Raw genomic sequence first — 17,118 nt, 5'->3', positions numbered from 1 at the left:
CGCAAGCACGCCAGACTCAGCTACAAAGGCCAGGCTATGATGAATGCCTGTGGTTTATGAAGCAGCGAGTTGTTCACCCTCAGCAGAGGAGGACCAGGGAGGAAACAATGAGTAATGCTGCCTTAATGACTTCCAGTTTGCCACGGAGGAGCCTTCTAAAGCGCCGGGTGGAAAAGCACCCCCCGCTCCACCGCGCTGGTTCACAGTCATGCGGCGTGGGAGACGTGTTGCCGAAGGCTCACGTACAACGCTGGTCTTTCCCTGCTCGGGGTGACTCCTGGTGTGGTTAGAGGTTAGTGAGGTGGAGGAGGAGGGAACGGTGGAGGGGAGAGACAGATGGAGAGGGAAAGTGACAGGCAAGTGGGAGACGGTTCCAGAAGCTGCAGTTCTGTGACAGACGGCACACGGGGGGGGTGGGGGGGGGGGTTGAGGCGCTACGACAGACAGGGTGATGGCGGGCCGGAGGACGGGGGGACGTGGGGGCCGGCGTGGCGGCGATCCCTCCTCCGTCCACCAGGTGGCAGAGGAGGGGCCGTTGCTATGGTAACGCTCTCCATCCCTCCCCCCCCCCCCCCCCCGATCCCATTCTGGTTTCAGGCTACAGAGCCAACAGAGGGCCGGGGGATCAGATCTGGGGGGAGCCGGGATGGGGGTCGTGGGGGAGCACCGGCAGGGCTGTGCCACGGCCTCTTCCCAGTCTGACACGCCGTGCCTGAGCCTGGAGGGGGGAGGGGAGTGGAGGGGGTGTGATGAACAATCACATTCATATGCTGAAATCAAACGGAGGTGGGGGGGGGGGATGTGTGGAAGGGACGGGGGGGGGGCATTTTAAGACGGGCTTAAAATTCCACACCTGTTTCGCCAGACATGGCTTGATCAGAGGGGATGAGGGGGGGGTGGGGGTGCACATGATCTGAGGATGGTGTGGAGCTGATTATGGGGGGAGGGAGGGTGGGGGGGTTCTGATTGATTGGGTGAAGAGAGCATTGGTCGGGGATGAGCATTCACAGATGAGCGGCGACGCTCGACAGTCGATCGGGGCGATTCCTGCGAGGCCTTCCCGTCTTCGCTGTGGGAAAGGGAGGGGCGGGGTGGTGGGTGGGTGGGTGGGTGGGCGGGGTCTATCCACGGTTACCTTGACGGCACACTTCATGACGAGCGCGGTGAGCTCGGACACCACTAGGTCCACGCATTTCAGGCTGGGCTCTTTCAGTTTGAGGATCTGCTTTTTCACTATGGCCTCGAAGGCCAGGTCGGGGGTGAACAAGCCCGTTCTGGAAGAGGGAGGGGGGTTTGGGGGGGTTGTTTGTGCGGCAGGGCGGTGGAGGGAGAGAGAGAGAAACGGAAATAGAAAGAGGGCAGAGGAAGACAGAAATAGAGCACTTTAGTTTTGTTAGTCATGTCTATCTAATTAAGGACAAACAAGCCAGTACACTACAGGACAAGCCGCAGGTTTTTTGAAATGGTATTATCCTCCCCCGATAAGGTCACTTCTATCAAACTACCTGAGACGGGCATCTAACTAGGATCTGTAGGCGAGTACAGCACCTTCAACCTAAGCAACGACAGCCTATGACAGTCAGACGCCGTGTTGTTGTCACAGCAACTAGGCGCGCCCTGCTTCTAAGCAACCTGCAGCTTGTCCGGGAGAGACGGAAAAATGCTCCGGGGGGGGGGGACGGGGGGCGGAACCCACCGTCCCCCTGAGCATTCCGTCTCCACGACGACACCACCACAACCGTCACAACACTCCACGAGACGACAGCGCCGCCCCGTCCACAGGAGCGAAGTCGGCGGCACGGGGGGGAGGGGGCAAACGGCACAGACTCCGCCCTCCGCTGGCCCCGACTGGACGCTGGGCCGGGGCTAGGGCGGGGACCAGGGGCTACAGGTGGGCAGTGGTCCTCTGCCCTGGTTCTCAGGGATCCCTCCCCCTCCCCTCCTCCCCCGCCCACGACTCCTTCTCCCAACACACCTGATCCAAATGAACGGCTCGTTATGGAGCTGAGCAGAAGCCTGATAACGAGCCGTCGATTTGGATCAGGTGTGTCGGAACGAGGAGACATCGAAAACATGCAGGGCGGGGGGGCTCGAGGACCACTGGGCTACAGGTGAGAGAGAGAGGTAACACTAGGGCGTTCTAAGGAGGCCGTGGATGGGCGGAGAGGATGCTCTGTGCCGGTGTGCCCCCCCACCCCACCCCACAGGTGCGCCGCCCCCCCTGTGGCCGGGCTGGGTCGGGAGATGCCGGACACCTGCAATACCTTGTTGGTGCACTGCCTGACTGTGTTGATGAGCTCTTGAATGACCAGATCGATACATTTGAGACAGGGCGTTTTCAGCTTAATGATCTGCTTTTTCACGATGGCCTCAAACGCCAGGTCTGGGGTGAACAGGCCCGTTCTGAGGACGCACAGGAAGACAGACAGAGACAGACGGACAGGTGAGACACGCCAGGCAGACAGGACGACAGGCGGAGGGCAGAAGGACACACGGACAAGGACACGGACAGACAGGTTATTGCACAGTCCAGAGATAAAGGGTTAGGAGACAGACAGCAATACGCAGAGAGAGAGACAGAGAGAGAGACAGAGAGAGACATTCAAACACCATCAGAAAGAAGCAGAGAACAATCCAGAATCGACAATCACACACACCAGACGTTTCATCGCGACAGCGACCAATAGAAAGAACATGAACATGCAGAGACAAATCGAACAAAAACAAGTCACACAGACTGGAGCACACCACAGCGTGGTGACGGGACAGTGACACACACACACACGCACACACACACACAAACACACACACACACACACACACACACACAGAGCGGACGGGCCGAGGAGGCACGGACACACTCAGAGCGGAACAGGGAAAGCAGCGGGAGAAAAGGAATCATGTTAGGATCTTACATACGACAAGTAAACATGTTACAGGAGAGAGGAGAGGGCGTTCTGTGCTGGTCCTGTGTCGGCCGCCCTTGCAGTGGAGCTGTCTGGGGCGGACACGAGTGATGGGGGCGGATTCATGAGAAAGAGTCCGGCTGCCAGAGTAACAGAGCAGTGAGGAGGCTAGTGTTGGGGCACAGTTAGGGGCAGTAAGGAGGCTAGTGTTGGGCCACAGGTAGGGGCAGTAAGGAGGCTAGTGTTGGGCCACAGGTAGGGGCAGTGAGGAGGCTAGTGTTGGGGTTCAGGTTGGGGCAGTGAGGAGGCTAGTGTTGGGCCACAGGTAGGGGCAGTAAGGAGGCTAGTGTTGGGGTTCAGGTTGGGGCAGTGAGGAGGCTAGTGTTGGGGCACAGGTAGGGGCAGTAAGGAGGCTAGTGTTGGGGCACAGCTAGGGGCAGTAAGGAGGCTAGTGTTGGGGCACAGCTAGGGGCAGTAAGGAGGCTAGTGTTGGGCCACAGGTAGGGGCAGTGAGGAGGCTAGTGTTGGGGCACAGCTAGGGGCAGTGAGGAGGCTAGTGTTGGGGTTCAGGTAGGGGCTTCTGTGGTGTGGTGCTACACTGCGAGGCCTGCTGTGCCTCTCTGCGCCTCTCCTCTCCACTTGCCTGACACCATGGACGTTCTTAATGGCGTGGCTGATCTCTCTCCTCAGCTCCTTCTCGTCAAACACAATCTGGGAGGGAGAGAGAGGGAGAGAGAGTCAGTACCGCGAGGCCGAGGGCCTGACGGCGAGCAGGGGCCTCGGGGTGTTGGGGCAGGGAGGGTCCCTCACCTTGACCAGCTCGAAGGGGAAGCGCTCGTGGAAGATGCGGTTGATCTTGGCGCCTCCCGACAGCTCGTTGGTGTCCACCTGGTCCCCGGAGCCCTCGATGCACTTCTCAAAGTCCACCCCGAACTGCTGCACCATCCTGGGCAGGGGGAGGGGGTGGGGGGTGGGGGGGCACAGGGAAGCAGCGCTCAGAGGGGGGGTTGAACGGAGGTTCGCGGGTGCTCACGCGAGAGGCATTGGGCTGTATTAAAACGACGGTTTGTAGCGAACGACACAGGCGGGTGGGGATCGAGGCCCATATCCAAATTGGCTTCCACATGGTTCTGGAGCAACGACTTGGAGACGGGCGGGAGATGGAAATGCCCCACCTTGTTTCCTAAGCAAAACCTCCAACCTCCACCCCGGAGGCGTCCTCTACTCACTGCAGCAGGGCCTTGGTCTTGCGCGTGGGGTCGTCGGGGCGGAAGTTCTTGTACTCCTCCACCTCCTTCTCCAGGGAGAGCAGCTGGCTCTGCAGCTTGCTGCGGAGCCCCGGCAGCGTGTCCCTGATGTGGTTGGTCAGTTGCTGAGGAGGGGACACACCCAAGTGAGGAGGAGAGAGGAGACACAGGGCAGCAGTATTTGAGGGGGGGGGGGGGTTTGAGAGGGGTGGGGGGAAGGGGGTTTGAGAGGGGTAGGGGGGAGGGGGTTTGAGAGGGGTGGGGGGAGGGTTTGAGAGGGGTGGGGGGGGGGGGGTTTATGAGGCGTTGTGGAGCGGTCGGCGTGGGCCGCGCGCTGACCTGGTTGAGGGCTTTCTGCAGGTGCGAGGTGCCCATGCGCTCGGCCATGTGCCTGTAGGCCGGGTGGGACAGGAAGAACTTCCGCTCGGACGCCAGGGCCACGCGGATGTCCTTCTTCCCGTCGATGTCCTTCTGACTGCGGTTCACCACGCCGATGTAGCCTGGCGACAAACGCGCGCGCAGGCTTAACACGCCGGCTTCTGCAGCCGGTTGACGGAGAGTGTGCGCGTGAGTGTGCGAGTGCGAGCGAGGGAGTCCTCATCCTCACCTCGACGCAGCGGCAGCAGCTTGTTCTCCAGGATGTCCTTGGCGTCCGTCCCCTCGTCCATCAGGTCCAGTTTGGTGATCACGCCGATGGTGCGCAGCCCTGACCACACAGCCGCACAGGGAGAAGTGATCAGTGAGTCCTGCCCCCCACCACCACCACCACCACCACCACCACCCTTACCCCCCCCACCCCAACACCGAGGGGCCCCTCACCCTGCGGGTCCACCTCCTTGGCGATCTTGAGGGCGTCGGAGTTGGCCAGATCGGTGTTGGCCGGCGTGACGGCCAGGATGAGGCAGCTCTCCTTGGTGATGAACTGCAGGAGCATGTCCCTGATCTGGTGCTCGATGTCCACCGGCTGGTCCCCTACGGCCACCTTGGTCATCCCCGGCAGGTCGATAAGGGTCAGGTTGAGCACTGCGGGCACAGACGGTCACGCGTGGTTGTGGCAAAGAAACACTCAAAACAAGGAATCCTTATTCTGGATCGACGGATTGAATGTCATGCCGACATGGAGGGACTGGTGTGGAGGAGCGGAGTGTGTGTGTGTGTGTGTGTGTGCCGGTGTGTGTGTCAGTACCGTGTGGGGAGTAGACCCTCAGGTTGATGGGGATGGGAGAGATGCCCTTATTGGAGCCGGTGATCCTTTCCGTCTCCGCCTCGATCTCACTCCGCACCTCGTCAAAGTCCACAAACTTCTTCCCTTTACAGTGCAGGAACTCGGCATATTCTAGAGATTGGACACAAACGGATAAGGAGAGAGAGACAGGTGAAAAGGAGGGAGAGATGGACCAGAGAGAGACATAGAATGATAGAGCAACAACGAGGAACAGTGAGTGAGTGAGTGAGTGAGTGAGTGAGAAAGAGAGACAGGAGAAAAAGGAGGGATAGAGAGACAGGAGAAAAGGAGGGAGAGAGAGAGGCATGGTGAGAGGGACATGAACACACAGGTTCCAGACAGACGGTGGGTTGAGCCCGTGGCAGTGTGCTTTGAGAGTGGGGCCGCACAGCGGGGCAGGCCTGCCGGCGGAGGGAAGCTCACCGGCTTTGTTGTTGACCAGCTGCAGGATGAGAGGTCGCCGGGTGACGATGCCTGACCCCCGCGGAAGAAAGTCCCTGCGAGAGAGGAAAGACAAAGGCAGAGAGAGCAAGAGAGAGCAAGAGAGAGAGAGCAAGAGAGAGAGAGCGAGAGAGAGAGCGAGCAAGAAAGAGAGCGAGAGAGAGAGAGCAAGACAGAGAGCGAGAGAGAGCAAGAGAGAGAGCAAGAGAGAGAGAGCAAGAGAGAGAGAGCAAGAGAGAGAGCGAGAGAGCGAAAGTGAAAGGCAGAAATGTGGAGGAAGAAATGAGAAGCAGACAATGAGACAAAATGCCAAAAGAAAATAAATATACAGAGAGAGAGAGAACAAGAGAGAGAGAGAGAGAGAACAAGAGAGAGAGAACAAAAGAGAACGAGAGAGACGGAAAATCTTGATTACAGTCAGGATCGTTCTCTCTGACCGTGCCTCTCGATTGCAGAGCCAAGGGAAAATGGTCCCGCCCCTCCGACTTGACCCCTCGCCAGTCACATCATAATGCCCTTGCTGATCAATTTCTGACATGTCGCGTACACCCACTCCTGTCATTATGGATGCATTGATTTGGAAACTGAGTGCTTCCATCAAAGCACTCCACGCTCGTGTCTTGCCACGCAATGGACCACGTTCTTTCTGTCTGAAGAGGCGACGCAAGAACGCCGAGGGAGGCCGATATCAAAGCTCGAGTTCTTCCCCCTCGTTATGTCGAACGGGAAAACACCACCATTTTATGGAGCCTACTTACGACACAGAGGCATTCGCTTATCTCTGGTGTCCCTGGTGCGACGACGCACCGCCAATAATCATCAACAAAAAAACTCCTATGGGTGGAGAACCGACCACTGTTTCTGAAACCCCCTTTCCCCAGACGCCCGCAGAACTGCTCTGTCAGGGTGAGTCGACACCGTCCGGTGGGTCTCTGGTCCTCTCCTGGTGCCACCCCCCCCCCTCTACCCCTTAAGGTATTCCTGCTCCCCAGCAGGAGCGCCGAGTCAGCCCTTTGGAGCAGGGCAGAGCCCCTACCCCACCCTGCAGTCCCCTTCCTTCCTCTCCCTCCCCCTGGCTGTCTGTCTGCCTGCCCCGGCTGGAACGAGTAGAACATGCCAGGCTACATCTGGAGGAGATCATTAGCTGAAGGACCAGAAGGGGGGGGGGGGGGGGGGGGGGGCTAGGAACACTCTAACAAGATGGCCGTAACCCACATTTCTCCTCCTCCTCAACCAACTAATTCCACATGCAGCCTGCAGGGAGTGTGGGGGGGGGGGGAGTAGAGGAGGGATTTTATTTATTTTTTTGAGCGCCCAGGGCAGGGTACTGGTGCGTGGGCAGAGGAACAAACCGCCGAGCGACAGGCCCGGGTTTCACTCTCTGTCTCTGTCTCTCTCTGCCGAACAGAGGGGAACATTCTGGATGGCCCTGGGTTCAGCGCTCGTGTTGTCCGCTGCACACAATGCAGAGCGGCCAGCCGTTTGTCTTACGAAGAGCGAGAGAACAGAAAAGGGGTAGAGAGAGGGGAGGAGAGGGGAGGATGTAGAGAGGAGCTCAATGGACTGGATGCTGCCGCGGTGGCGGTGGTTAGGTGGGGGGGACCGAGGGCCGACCTCTGCGAGTGTTAGTGCATTAACGCATCTCTAGTTACACCCCCTCTCGCTGAACTGCCCCCAGCGAGACACTCCGGCAGCCTCAAAAGGCCCAGCCGGGGGCCCGAGGGAGCACAGAGCCTACATGTACGCTCCGCGAACAGGGAGAACAGCCGGATTCGAATCGGCCGACACGCCCGCAGAGACAAAACGCATCCGGAACCCGACCGGCTGATCGGACAGACCCAGTCCACGCAGAGAGGCGTCCTCACGCTCCTACTGTACGAGGCAATGGGGCTCCAGGAGGGGGGGCGTCCATTATTGATGTGCTGTAAATGATAGAGGAGGCTGAGCAGATTGTGTGTCATCTGCATGCATTATGGATGGACGAGGGCCACGTCGAGCAGTCTTTCTGAGCGTCAACCAACACCATGGAGGGGGAGAGAGAGAGAGGAGGAGAGAGAGACACAGACACAGAAAGAGAGAGACAGAGAGACAGACACAGAGAGAGAGAGAGAGAGAGACAGAGAGACAGACACAGACACAGAGAGAGAGAGAGAGAGAGAGACAGAGAGAGAGACAGAGAGAGAGAGAGAGAGGCAGAGGGAAGGAAAGAGAAGGGCAGAGAGAGAGAGGGGAGACAGAATCCCACACAGAGCCAAGTCCCCTCCTCCGATCCCTGCTCTGCCAGCCTCTCTCAGCCCGGCATGCTGGCTAGCTATGGCCAGGGATGGGGGACTCCCCTCCTCCTGCCGACTGCCACAGCGAGGGGGGCCTTGGAGGGAGGCGCGAGAGAAGAACACCTCCTCGACGAGAGCACTTCAGCGGGCCGCGGCCCTGGGAAACGGGGAGGCGGTCCCAACGTGGTTCTACAGTCGGGTGGGCAACGCAAAACAAGTGTCCGGGGGGCTAAAAGGCGGGACTCCAGCCCCAGTCCACCCGGGCAGGGAACCGAGCAAGCCCCAAAAGCCAGGATGTCTCCCTGCAACAGCGAACCGTCAGGATCTTGCGTAACGGGCCCATCCTTTGTGCTCAACCTCGCATTGCTGATTGTGGGTCCAGTTTAGCCCCGCCTGCAACTGTGACAGCGAAGCAGATAAGAGCCTCGCCCTACCCAGCCTGCTGTGCTAGATATGACCTCTATAACTCCTGCCCCCAGGGACTATGACATCAGCCCGCACAGACAGAGCCAAGATGGGGACTTTCTGATCCTCCTCTCTGAATAAATTGAAATGTTATTCACGGTTCAATAGTACACATTAAATGGCTGAAAGGCCGTCTGGCAAAATAAGTGAGCGAGACCCAGGATAATTCGGCTCACAGGGAAGCCATTTGAGTTAATGGTACCATTTTCATTTTCCTTTTTGGTAAAAGGGATTCAAGCGGGCCAGAGTCGGTTTTTATTGTAATTTAGTGTGTTTGTTGATTATTGCATGCCTAATGGCACTTAAACGGGCATGGGCAAATAGGAAAAACATTGTGTATTTCTAAAAGATTGCAAGGGAGTGTGCAGCTTCATGCACACAGGCTTTTAGAATATTTCTAAAAGTGCCACATAATGTCTGAGATGTCAGCCAGTATTCAGCGCGTCTCCATTCACTGTAGAGAGTGAAGACTATAGAGAATGAGGACTTGCTCATCGACATGAGCTCAAACACCGGTGCTCCTGAGTCAGAACGGCGCTAGAAGATTGGATTAAGAAAGATGTCCAGCAGGCACAGACACTAACCATTTTGGTCAGATCAGCGCAGAACAACTTCTGGGGAAACTCCATTTCTCACGAGGCCTAAATACGAGACACACTCAATGGCACCTGGACTATTAGAGCACGCATCTGCATCAGAGGACCCGAGTCTTCAGTAAAAGGTCAAATGTCACCAAGACGTGCATGCACAGTACTGGAGTGGCGGCCGAATGACGTCAGAGCCCTAGCGGTGAAGACAAGAGGACCCGGGCAGAACGGAACTAGCGGTGGCTTGTTCGACTACTTCCCCTGGTGGTTTCCCACCGCTAGCTTCTCTTGTTTGGTGGTGCAACAGAATGGGGAGAGATGAGGCCACGGTAACATCTCCAACGCGTCACACATATCACAGCCTTCCCACTCTCAGACAGCACCACAGCCGGGAGGTCACACCTCACAACAGCTTGGAGGTGTGTCGCTTCACTTCAGTTTGTGCACTCAAAATACGAAATGAAACCTACAAATTCCCTGTGTGAAACCATTGTACAGCCGGTCAGACAGCTCTTCTCTGGCATGTTACCTCTATGCTATTCCAACTCGATACAAGCAGCAATCACAGCTGTCTTCCTAGAAATCAGCGACAACAACCAAACCCTTCCCTGTTTCAGTTAGTCTTGACCTTGAAACCAAGATTGCATGCGGAACCTTTCTCGTACAGTGACCACGCACGGACACAAAGGGGCTTGTTCCTGTCAAACTGTGCACTTTAGCAATTCCTAGTTTACTTCCTGCACACGAAGGGTATTAATAATCATCTATTGCTAAAGAATATCCTACCCATCCCGGACGGCGTTTTGCAAGACGACACGTCTGCGTTCGTGAATCTAGATCACACTTATGTCTGGCCCGCACGCCCCCTTTTCTAAGCCCTAATAGCAGAAGTGACTGTTGGTGTGCGTCTGCGTGTGCGCCGTGCATGTGTGTCTAAGAGCTGTCAACAGGGGTAATGTAGAAGGCCTGCTCAGGCGGGAAAATGGAGGTCAACTGCAACTGACTAATGTTAATTACAGCTGAAATGTGTCAGGAGCCCCTGCTGTACAAAGTCCCTCTCATTTGAACCAACATGCGTGCTGAGTGGTAGGCTAAGCTAATCTGTGTGTGCAGCTAGGGCACATATTCAACAACACTGGCATTTTGTATGTGTTGGACCTAGCGTTGACGATTAGCAGATATAATACATAGCATTCGACACGGTGTCTGCGAGTGGGACCGCACGAGTGTGCGTATAAACACACAGTCATGTGTTGTGGGTTGGGCCAGATTCGGTTTTTGCAGTGTGAATAGAGAAACCTGCTCAACAAGCTGCTATTGAGAGCACTTGTTTTGTTCCTTTATCTGCAGGCTGACCTCACCCACTGCTGATGCGGGGTAGAGAGACAGGACCAGCCTGTTAAAAAGGCCTTTGGGTTAAACTGCACAACAGAGTGGGTGGCAGAGGCACGGAGCATGCCTCTACGAGACATGTAACCCCCTTTCACACAGGACGTCTCGAAAATAGGAAGTGTACCAAACAAACTCAAACATGGTGAGGACTTAGTCCATATCCTGAGGCGATGTTTACTATACCTTCAGTGTTACTGGAGTCACAACACAACAATACTAAGAAGACGGGTGACAGACTATCGGGCAATGGTAGAGAATATACATTTCACTTCAGAAACCTCAGGGGAATAGTGCATATGAGAGAGGGTAGCAGTAAACTTCAAACAAAAGCATTAAGTCAACTGCATCCTGCTGTAGTAGTCTGGGTGTGGCATGAAACTATAAAAGGATGGGAAGGAAAGGCACACTCCAGTTTCCTTTGTAGCCAAGGCCAAACAGTGGCATGACATAAGACAATTCACTACTCATTAGCTAGACTTACAGTCTACAGTACACTCAACTCACTCAGGAAACTGCCTGGGGTTAAAGGCAACAGATTAGTATTTTATTAGGGAAACCATATTGCCTGCCTCGCTCATAATAACACTATTATAGACTAGATGCTGAGAACATCCAGCTCTAACAATTTCCACGTCATCGCCATTATAATGGAAGAGAGGTGTGCTGTGTAAACACCACTGGAAAAACAAACAATGCTGGTTAGAAAAGTACTGTACACTAAACCATTTAATATGGAGTAGCAACATCTCGTTTCTAAGTGTACACATAATGTAACATAGGAAAACTTAGTAAGAGATGCCACAACATTACTGCTATGAACTATCCATGACATCTTGCTACAGGGAAGCCAAACATCAGTCAACTCCATTTCCGCGTTCGGCCTTACATTGTTTATTAAAGTCCAGGCTTTGGAAGTAACGTTAGATACCTCTCGGGGAATTTAACTTCATTTCTATAACCTTCAGCAATAAAATAAATCGTGTTATTCGGTAACTCTCCATTGCTATCTCAAAACAACTTTTCATTATGGTTCACCTCCCGAAGCGTTTCAATCAGCCAAACGTCGCCCCAACCCAGTAGAGCTACAGTAGCTAACTAGTAACTTACGTAAAATGTTTGTGCCAGTCAGTGTCACTCATTGGTCTTCACTAAAAGACAAGTACACAGTGATCTCTTACTACTGGTAGTGTAAATGCTTTAAGAAAATTTTAAAATTAGCTAATTATAAGAACCAATCAATAGCTAGCTAGCAAAAATTGCATATCAAGACTACTAACTTTCTCTTAGTGCTCTGTTAGCTAACAACCCGACCAGTATGAACTATTGGAACATACATATGCAAATACAGTTAGCTAGCAAGGAATGACATTGTACAAGTAGCAAACTAGCTTTTCATAATTATTACTTTTCACGTTCATTAGCTAAGGAATATATGAGCTAGCTAGGCTAGTTAGCCTAGCGACACACAGCTAACGAGTTAGTTTGAAGCGCCGAACCAACCTGCCAACAAAATTTTCCAAGACAGAGCTTTTTCCAGCGCTCTGTCCACCGACTACAGCAATTTGAGGCAGGTCTAAGTTGCAGCTCTGGCCGATGGTACTGAAAGCATCCTGAAGTTTGTTGATAAGGGGGATCAAATCTTCCATCCCCCGGTTCCCCATGGCTTCGTTGGATCGGTTCGGCTCCCAAACGAAAGGCTCTTTTGCTGGAGACTGCTGCTCAGGTTACTCTGAAGTGTTGAGGTCCACCACCTACGAACCCGTCAGTGCTCTTTTATGTCAAAGAAAATTAAGCTATTATCACTTGTGTCCTTCACAAATCAAATGAAATGTCATAACGTGTTTTTATAAACACGTAAAATATACGAAGTCAACCAAAACGGACGGGAAACTCACAAAACTTCCTCCACCGAACACCATCCGGTCGTGGACATCCGACCTGGCCGGTGATTCCCACCCTGTCATAGAAACCATCGAAATCATTGGTCAATCACACTGCCTCTCTCTCTATACCGTCTCGTTATTGGCTGTTAGTGATCAACTGAAGTGTCAATCATACAACAGTTGCCATTTGTTCACGTGCTCATACAACAACATGGCTGCGACTGTGCTAAAAGAATCTGAAACTGGCATGTCTGTTAAGAAAGTTGTTTCCACTGTTTCTCCTTTAGCTTTGCGAATTGTTGCTGAATGCCCGGTAACAAAAGCGAGAGCTTGTGATCTTACACTTCCACACTGTACGGTCAGCACCCCCGTTTTCATGCCGGTAGGAACGCAAGGTACATTGAAGGGAATCACGGTGGATCAGTTGGAGGGACTTGGATGTCAGATTTGTCTTGGCAACACATACCACTTAGGTATGAGGCCGGTAGGTGATGTTACATATTTAAATGTTTTATAAGGATTATTTTAATACGTGCTCACTCCTCCAGGATTTGTATTTACATAATAATGTATCATCAGCTCGCTAGACAGAGCTGTTCAGGTCTGGTGTGCCTGGTTGCTACTGCCCCATAACTGTTTTTTCCTTTACTTTATTCCTCAGGGTCCTGAACTGATTGAGAAGGCAAATGGCCTGCATGGCTTCATGAACTGGAAAAGAAACCTTTTGACAGTGGGTATTGTTATTCCAAACAAATCCATTTAGAAATTCAATGCATCTTTCCATCCACTCCACCCATTCTTGACTCAATGTATTATTTCCTCACAGGACAGTGGAGGGTTCCAGATGGTCTCTCTTGTTGAACTTTCGGAAGTTACAGAGAAAGGGGTCAAGTTCAGATCCCCTTATGACGGCAAGGAGATCCTGTTGAGTCCTGAACAGTCCATCAGTATTCAGAATAGTCTAGGTAAACATGGCACAGAACGGTTGTACATCCATATACTTTAGGACTAGTTCACATTTGGAAACGTATGTTTTTTTTCTTCTCCAGGCTCTGACATCATGATGCAGTTGGACGATGTGGTCAGCAGTACAGTTACTGGACCCCGGGTAGAGGAGGCTATGAAGAGGTCTATTCGCTGGCTTGACCGCTGCATAGCCGCTAATAAAAATCCAGACAAGCAGAATTTGTTTGCCATTATTCAGGGAGGGTTAAACCCAGGGCTGCGAAGGGCCTGTTTAGATGGTAGGACTTGATGCCTTTCTTAGACATGCACAGACTTTTTCTTAAACGTACATTTAAAATGCTCAAGCATCTCTGACACCTTAGAAATGACCAAACGAAACGTGCCCGGCTTTGCCATTGGTGGTCTGAGTGGAGGTGAAGAGAAAGATGACTTCTGGAAGATGGTTACACTCAGCACCGATCACCTGCCCCGCGAGAAGCCCCGCTACCTAATGGGTGTTGGGTACGGATGCTACCATCGCTTTGTATTTCTGCATGTTTATCTGAAGAAGAAAAAAACGGTATAAAATATACAGGAAATTATGTGTGACTGTTATGTTCCAGCTATGCTGTGGACCTGGTGGTATGTGTCGCTCTGGGCTGTGATATGTTTGACTGCGTGTTCCCTACCCGTACTGCAGTAAGTACTCTTCTGATTTATCAGCGATATTGATTATTTATGGAGTATATATGCCAGGCTGTCTATCGTATTATCCTTATGTTGTTACTCTTGTCTCAGAGGTTCGGATCAGCCCTTGTGCCATGGGGATCTCTCCAGATCAAACATAAGCAGTTTTCCAAGGACTTCCAGCCCATTGACCCAGACTGCCAGTGTCCCACCTGTAAGAGGTAAAAGGTCTAACCACGCTTCATGCTTTACCAAACTATATTCACGTTAAAGTATAGAAGTGTGTTTGCTTGGAAAGATCATCATTTAGAAACTAAGCCTAGGCTCTTCACAAATGAGAATAGTTAGAATTTCTGAAAGAAAGTCTGCAGGCCTGCTTGCTGTTGCAGTGACGTTTCTAGTCTATTAAATTGTGCTTTTGTTACTTATCAAATGCACACAAATTGCTATTCACTGGTACCTCTTCTGAAGAAAGATGATGGGATTGCCCATTGGTATGCTTTTCTACTGAACTCCAGACTGACAGCCAAGCCATGAGAGGACCACATTTAGGGAACAAAGTTTATAGAGTCTATAGCCCAAAATATTGTTCTCTAATATGCGAGGGTTAAAGAAATAACACGGGTCTGGTAATTATGTCACAGGGGATGGGGTCAGTGATAGATGTGGGCCGAAAAAAACATGTGACAGTACCTGCTTGAGTATGCAGTGCAGTTCTTATCTCACTGTTTTTAGTTGCGAGATGGATTTTCCTGATTTGTGTTATCTTCATAGTGTGTGTGGAGAACTGGTTATAAGTCTTCAATCTGGCTGGGAACAAAAAAGGAAATAGAAATGTAAGTGTACTTGGTGTTTACTTGTTCTTCGATCTTGGCAGACACACCCGGGCCTACCTGCATGCCCTGTTCAAGAGCGACCCTGCAGCTATGCATCACATCACCATCCACAACATTGCCTACCAGGTACAGTAGACAAGGCAAAAGTCTTCATTTCATTCACAATTTAGTGCACTGGATGAATGTTCATTATAGGAATCGATTGTTGATAATGTCATTGTTTATTTCCCACCCAGCTCACTCTTATGCAGTCAGTGAGACAGAGTATTGTGGATGGTCAGTTCCCTGAATTTGTGCGAGCCTTCATGAAGAGGATGTACCCCGACCGTGCCCAGTATCCCACTTGGTCAGTTGATGCTTTAGCATCAGTCAACATCACGCTGGATTGAATCGCTAATTAGAAAGTCTGGAACTGTCCCCCTACAGAGACCTGTGGGATTTTATGGGAAAATGTCTTTTAGAAAAACACATACTGACTGTTTTTTTGTTTTTTTTACACTGTTGTCTACATATGAGCATAGGTCTCTTAGGTCTGTGGTCTTGCTGCCCGCTTACTTGGCAGTCACATTTTATTTCATGTTTGTTTGGATTTTCATCCATTGCCTTTGCTAAATCAGTGGGGTTCTCCAAACAGAGTGCTGCATGCTGTGCATCAGACATCTCATTTTAGCTGACAGTAGTCAAAGCCTGTGATACAGTGGTCTTGACTGTAGACTTGGGAGTATGGTAATGTGAGACCGGATGAATGTTAAAATCCAGGAACTGTCTACTCATTTATTCAGGCACTTTTTGTTGTTACCATGGCTACAGACCAGCGGCCCTTCCTCTGTAAAGGCCATGCTGTTTTGTTGCTTATTTATGAAGGTTTCGAGAGGTTTGTAATCACTCTTTGCCAGAGGGAATGAACCAGCGAAGGTTCTGTTTTGTTGTGATGTTTAAGTGGACTCATGGACAGATCGAGTTTGTGTGCTTGTGATATTGAGCCACTAGAGGGCAAAATAGACAAAATCTGTTGAAAGATTACTCAATGAATTGATTACATTCTCTGCTGGTTTGACATGCTGGAGATGGTTCCTAGAAGGAGAAGAAGAAAAGACCAGCCCAGCTGTAAATGGTCCTGTCTGATTTGTATGCAGAAGGCAGAGACTCAAAGCAGTCCTCTGGGGGAGGCTTTTTAGCGTCACAATTTCCTGTGTCTGTTTCCAAGCATTACTGTCATCAACACATGATGATGCCTAGTATTATGACTTGCCGCTGTCACAATAACCCAGGAGAACAAAGCATATTTATACAAACCCACAACTTGGAAGAAAGTGTTGGAACAAAGTTGTATTGCTCATTTTTGCATTGTGAGTTTGACAAATAATTATGTTAAATGTTATTGTCATTTGTACATTTAAATATGTACAAATGTCATGTTTTAGATTTTATTAGACTAGCAAGTTAAACAGAGTAGACCCAATAATGCAGACAACCTTCCAACTATGCTCAATAAATTGATTTGGATACAGTTTGATAAAACATTTTATTGGCAATTGAATAATTCAAACATGGTAAACTGTTTTTGTATGGGGCTGGTTCACACATGATTAAGGTTATTACATGTAATAAAGTTCATCAAACAAACAGCCGACGTTTACTAAATTGATGTAGGCTAATCAGTATTTTGCATTGATGGTTGAGTTACCATTGTTTGAATGGTTGTAGACAAACGTGCTCATCTGTGTCGCACTGTTGCCTTGAAAATATTGCGTGGCGGGATCGTGTCTGGGAAATTAAAACGCAGAGGTTTCTTTATCGGAGCGCTACAAATAAAACTGGGATGTTGCCTCGTACATAATTATTAAGCTCAGATTTTTTTACCCAAATGAAATTTGATGCCACTAAATGGATTAACATAAATTCGGAGCAATGTGTCACAACTAATTTATTTACCCTGTGAACATTAAGAATCAAGCGTGAACAGAATTAATGGGGATTTTAAACGTAGACCATGTGAAATGTAAGAGAATGTCATAGATTAAAGGTATGTGGTTTTTGACATATGTATCATATTGTTATGATGCGTGTCCAATCGGTCAAAAGTGAAAGAGCGTTATGGTCGCTGCGTCTGTAGGAACCAGGGGATTTTTCATGAGACAACCAGTTGCTCTCAAGCTGTCACACTAAAAGTACCTACGCTTCACCGCAGAGCATCTTCGACCTGTTGCTGTTGTAGAAAAGTAGCAGTG

At 51.1% G+C, this 17,118-nt stretch overlaps 2 protein-coding genes across 12 annotated transcripts in view; one reads left to right on the top strand and one right to left on the bottom strand.

Moving 5' to 3' along the window:
• dnm2a (dynamin 2a) overlaps positions 1-12,526 on the bottom strand; it is a 28,786-nt gene extending 16,260 nt beyond the window's left edge. For 3 of the 11 annotated variants that reach the window (XM_084678976.1, XM_084678978.1, XM_084678979.1), the window contains exons 1-10: positions 12,037-12,470; positions 5,802-5,875; positions 5,340-5,489; positions 4,973-5,176; positions 4,761-4,859; positions 4,493-4,653; positions 4,136-4,278; positions 3,717-3,852; positions 3,550-3,617; positions 2,265-2,403 (exon numbers count right to left, since the gene is read on the bottom strand). In XM_084678976.1, the coding sequence (XP_084535102.1) occupies positions 2,265-2,403; positions 3,550-3,617; positions 3,717-3,852; positions 4,136-4,278; positions 4,493-4,653; positions 4,761-4,859; positions 4,973-5,176; positions 5,340-5,489; positions 5,802-5,875; positions 12,037-12,197 (1,335 nt within the window). In that variant the 5' untranslated portion in view covers positions 12,198-12,470. Of the gene's footprint in view, positions 1-2,264; positions 2,404-3,549; positions 3,618-3,716; positions 3,853-4,135; positions 4,279-4,492; positions 4,654-4,760; positions 4,860-4,972; positions 5,177-5,339; positions 5,490-5,801; positions 5,876-12,036 lie in introns of all 11 variants that reach the window. The other 8 variants (XM_084678980.1, XM_084678981.1, XM_084678984.1 and 5 more) reach the window with 5 other exon arrangements.
• Positions 12,527-12,610: 84 nt separating this feature from the next.
• qtrt1 (queuine tRNA-ribosyltransferase 1) lies at positions 12,611-16,513 on the top strand. Its single transcript, XM_084676578.1, has 9 exons — positions 12,611-12,903; positions 13,081-13,149; positions 13,246-13,384; positions 13,469-13,663; positions 13,748-13,886; positions 13,988-14,063; positions 14,163-14,272; positions 14,929-15,013; positions 15,124-16,513. Exons 1-9 carry the CDS (start codon positions 12,631-12,633, stop codon positions 15,274-15,276), a joined length of 1,239 nt encoding a protein of 412 aa, XP_084532704.1. The 5' UTR covers positions 12,611-12,630; the 3' UTR covers positions 15,277-16,513.
• The last annotated feature ends 605 nt before the right edge of the window (positions 16,514-17,118 follow it).

The sequence above is a fragment of the Hypomesus nipponensis genome, chromosome 17, assembly GCF_054491055.1.
Source record: "Hypomesus nipponensis isolate SF chromosome 17, ASM5449105v1, whole genome shotgun sequence".
NCBI classification, from domain to species: domain Eukaryota; kingdom Metazoa; phylum Chordata; class Actinopteri; order Osmeriformes; family Osmeridae; genus Hypomesus; species Hypomesus nipponensis.
The sequence above is the reverse complement of the archived record's forward strand: the minus strand, read 5'-3'. Positions and strand labels throughout refer to the sequence as shown.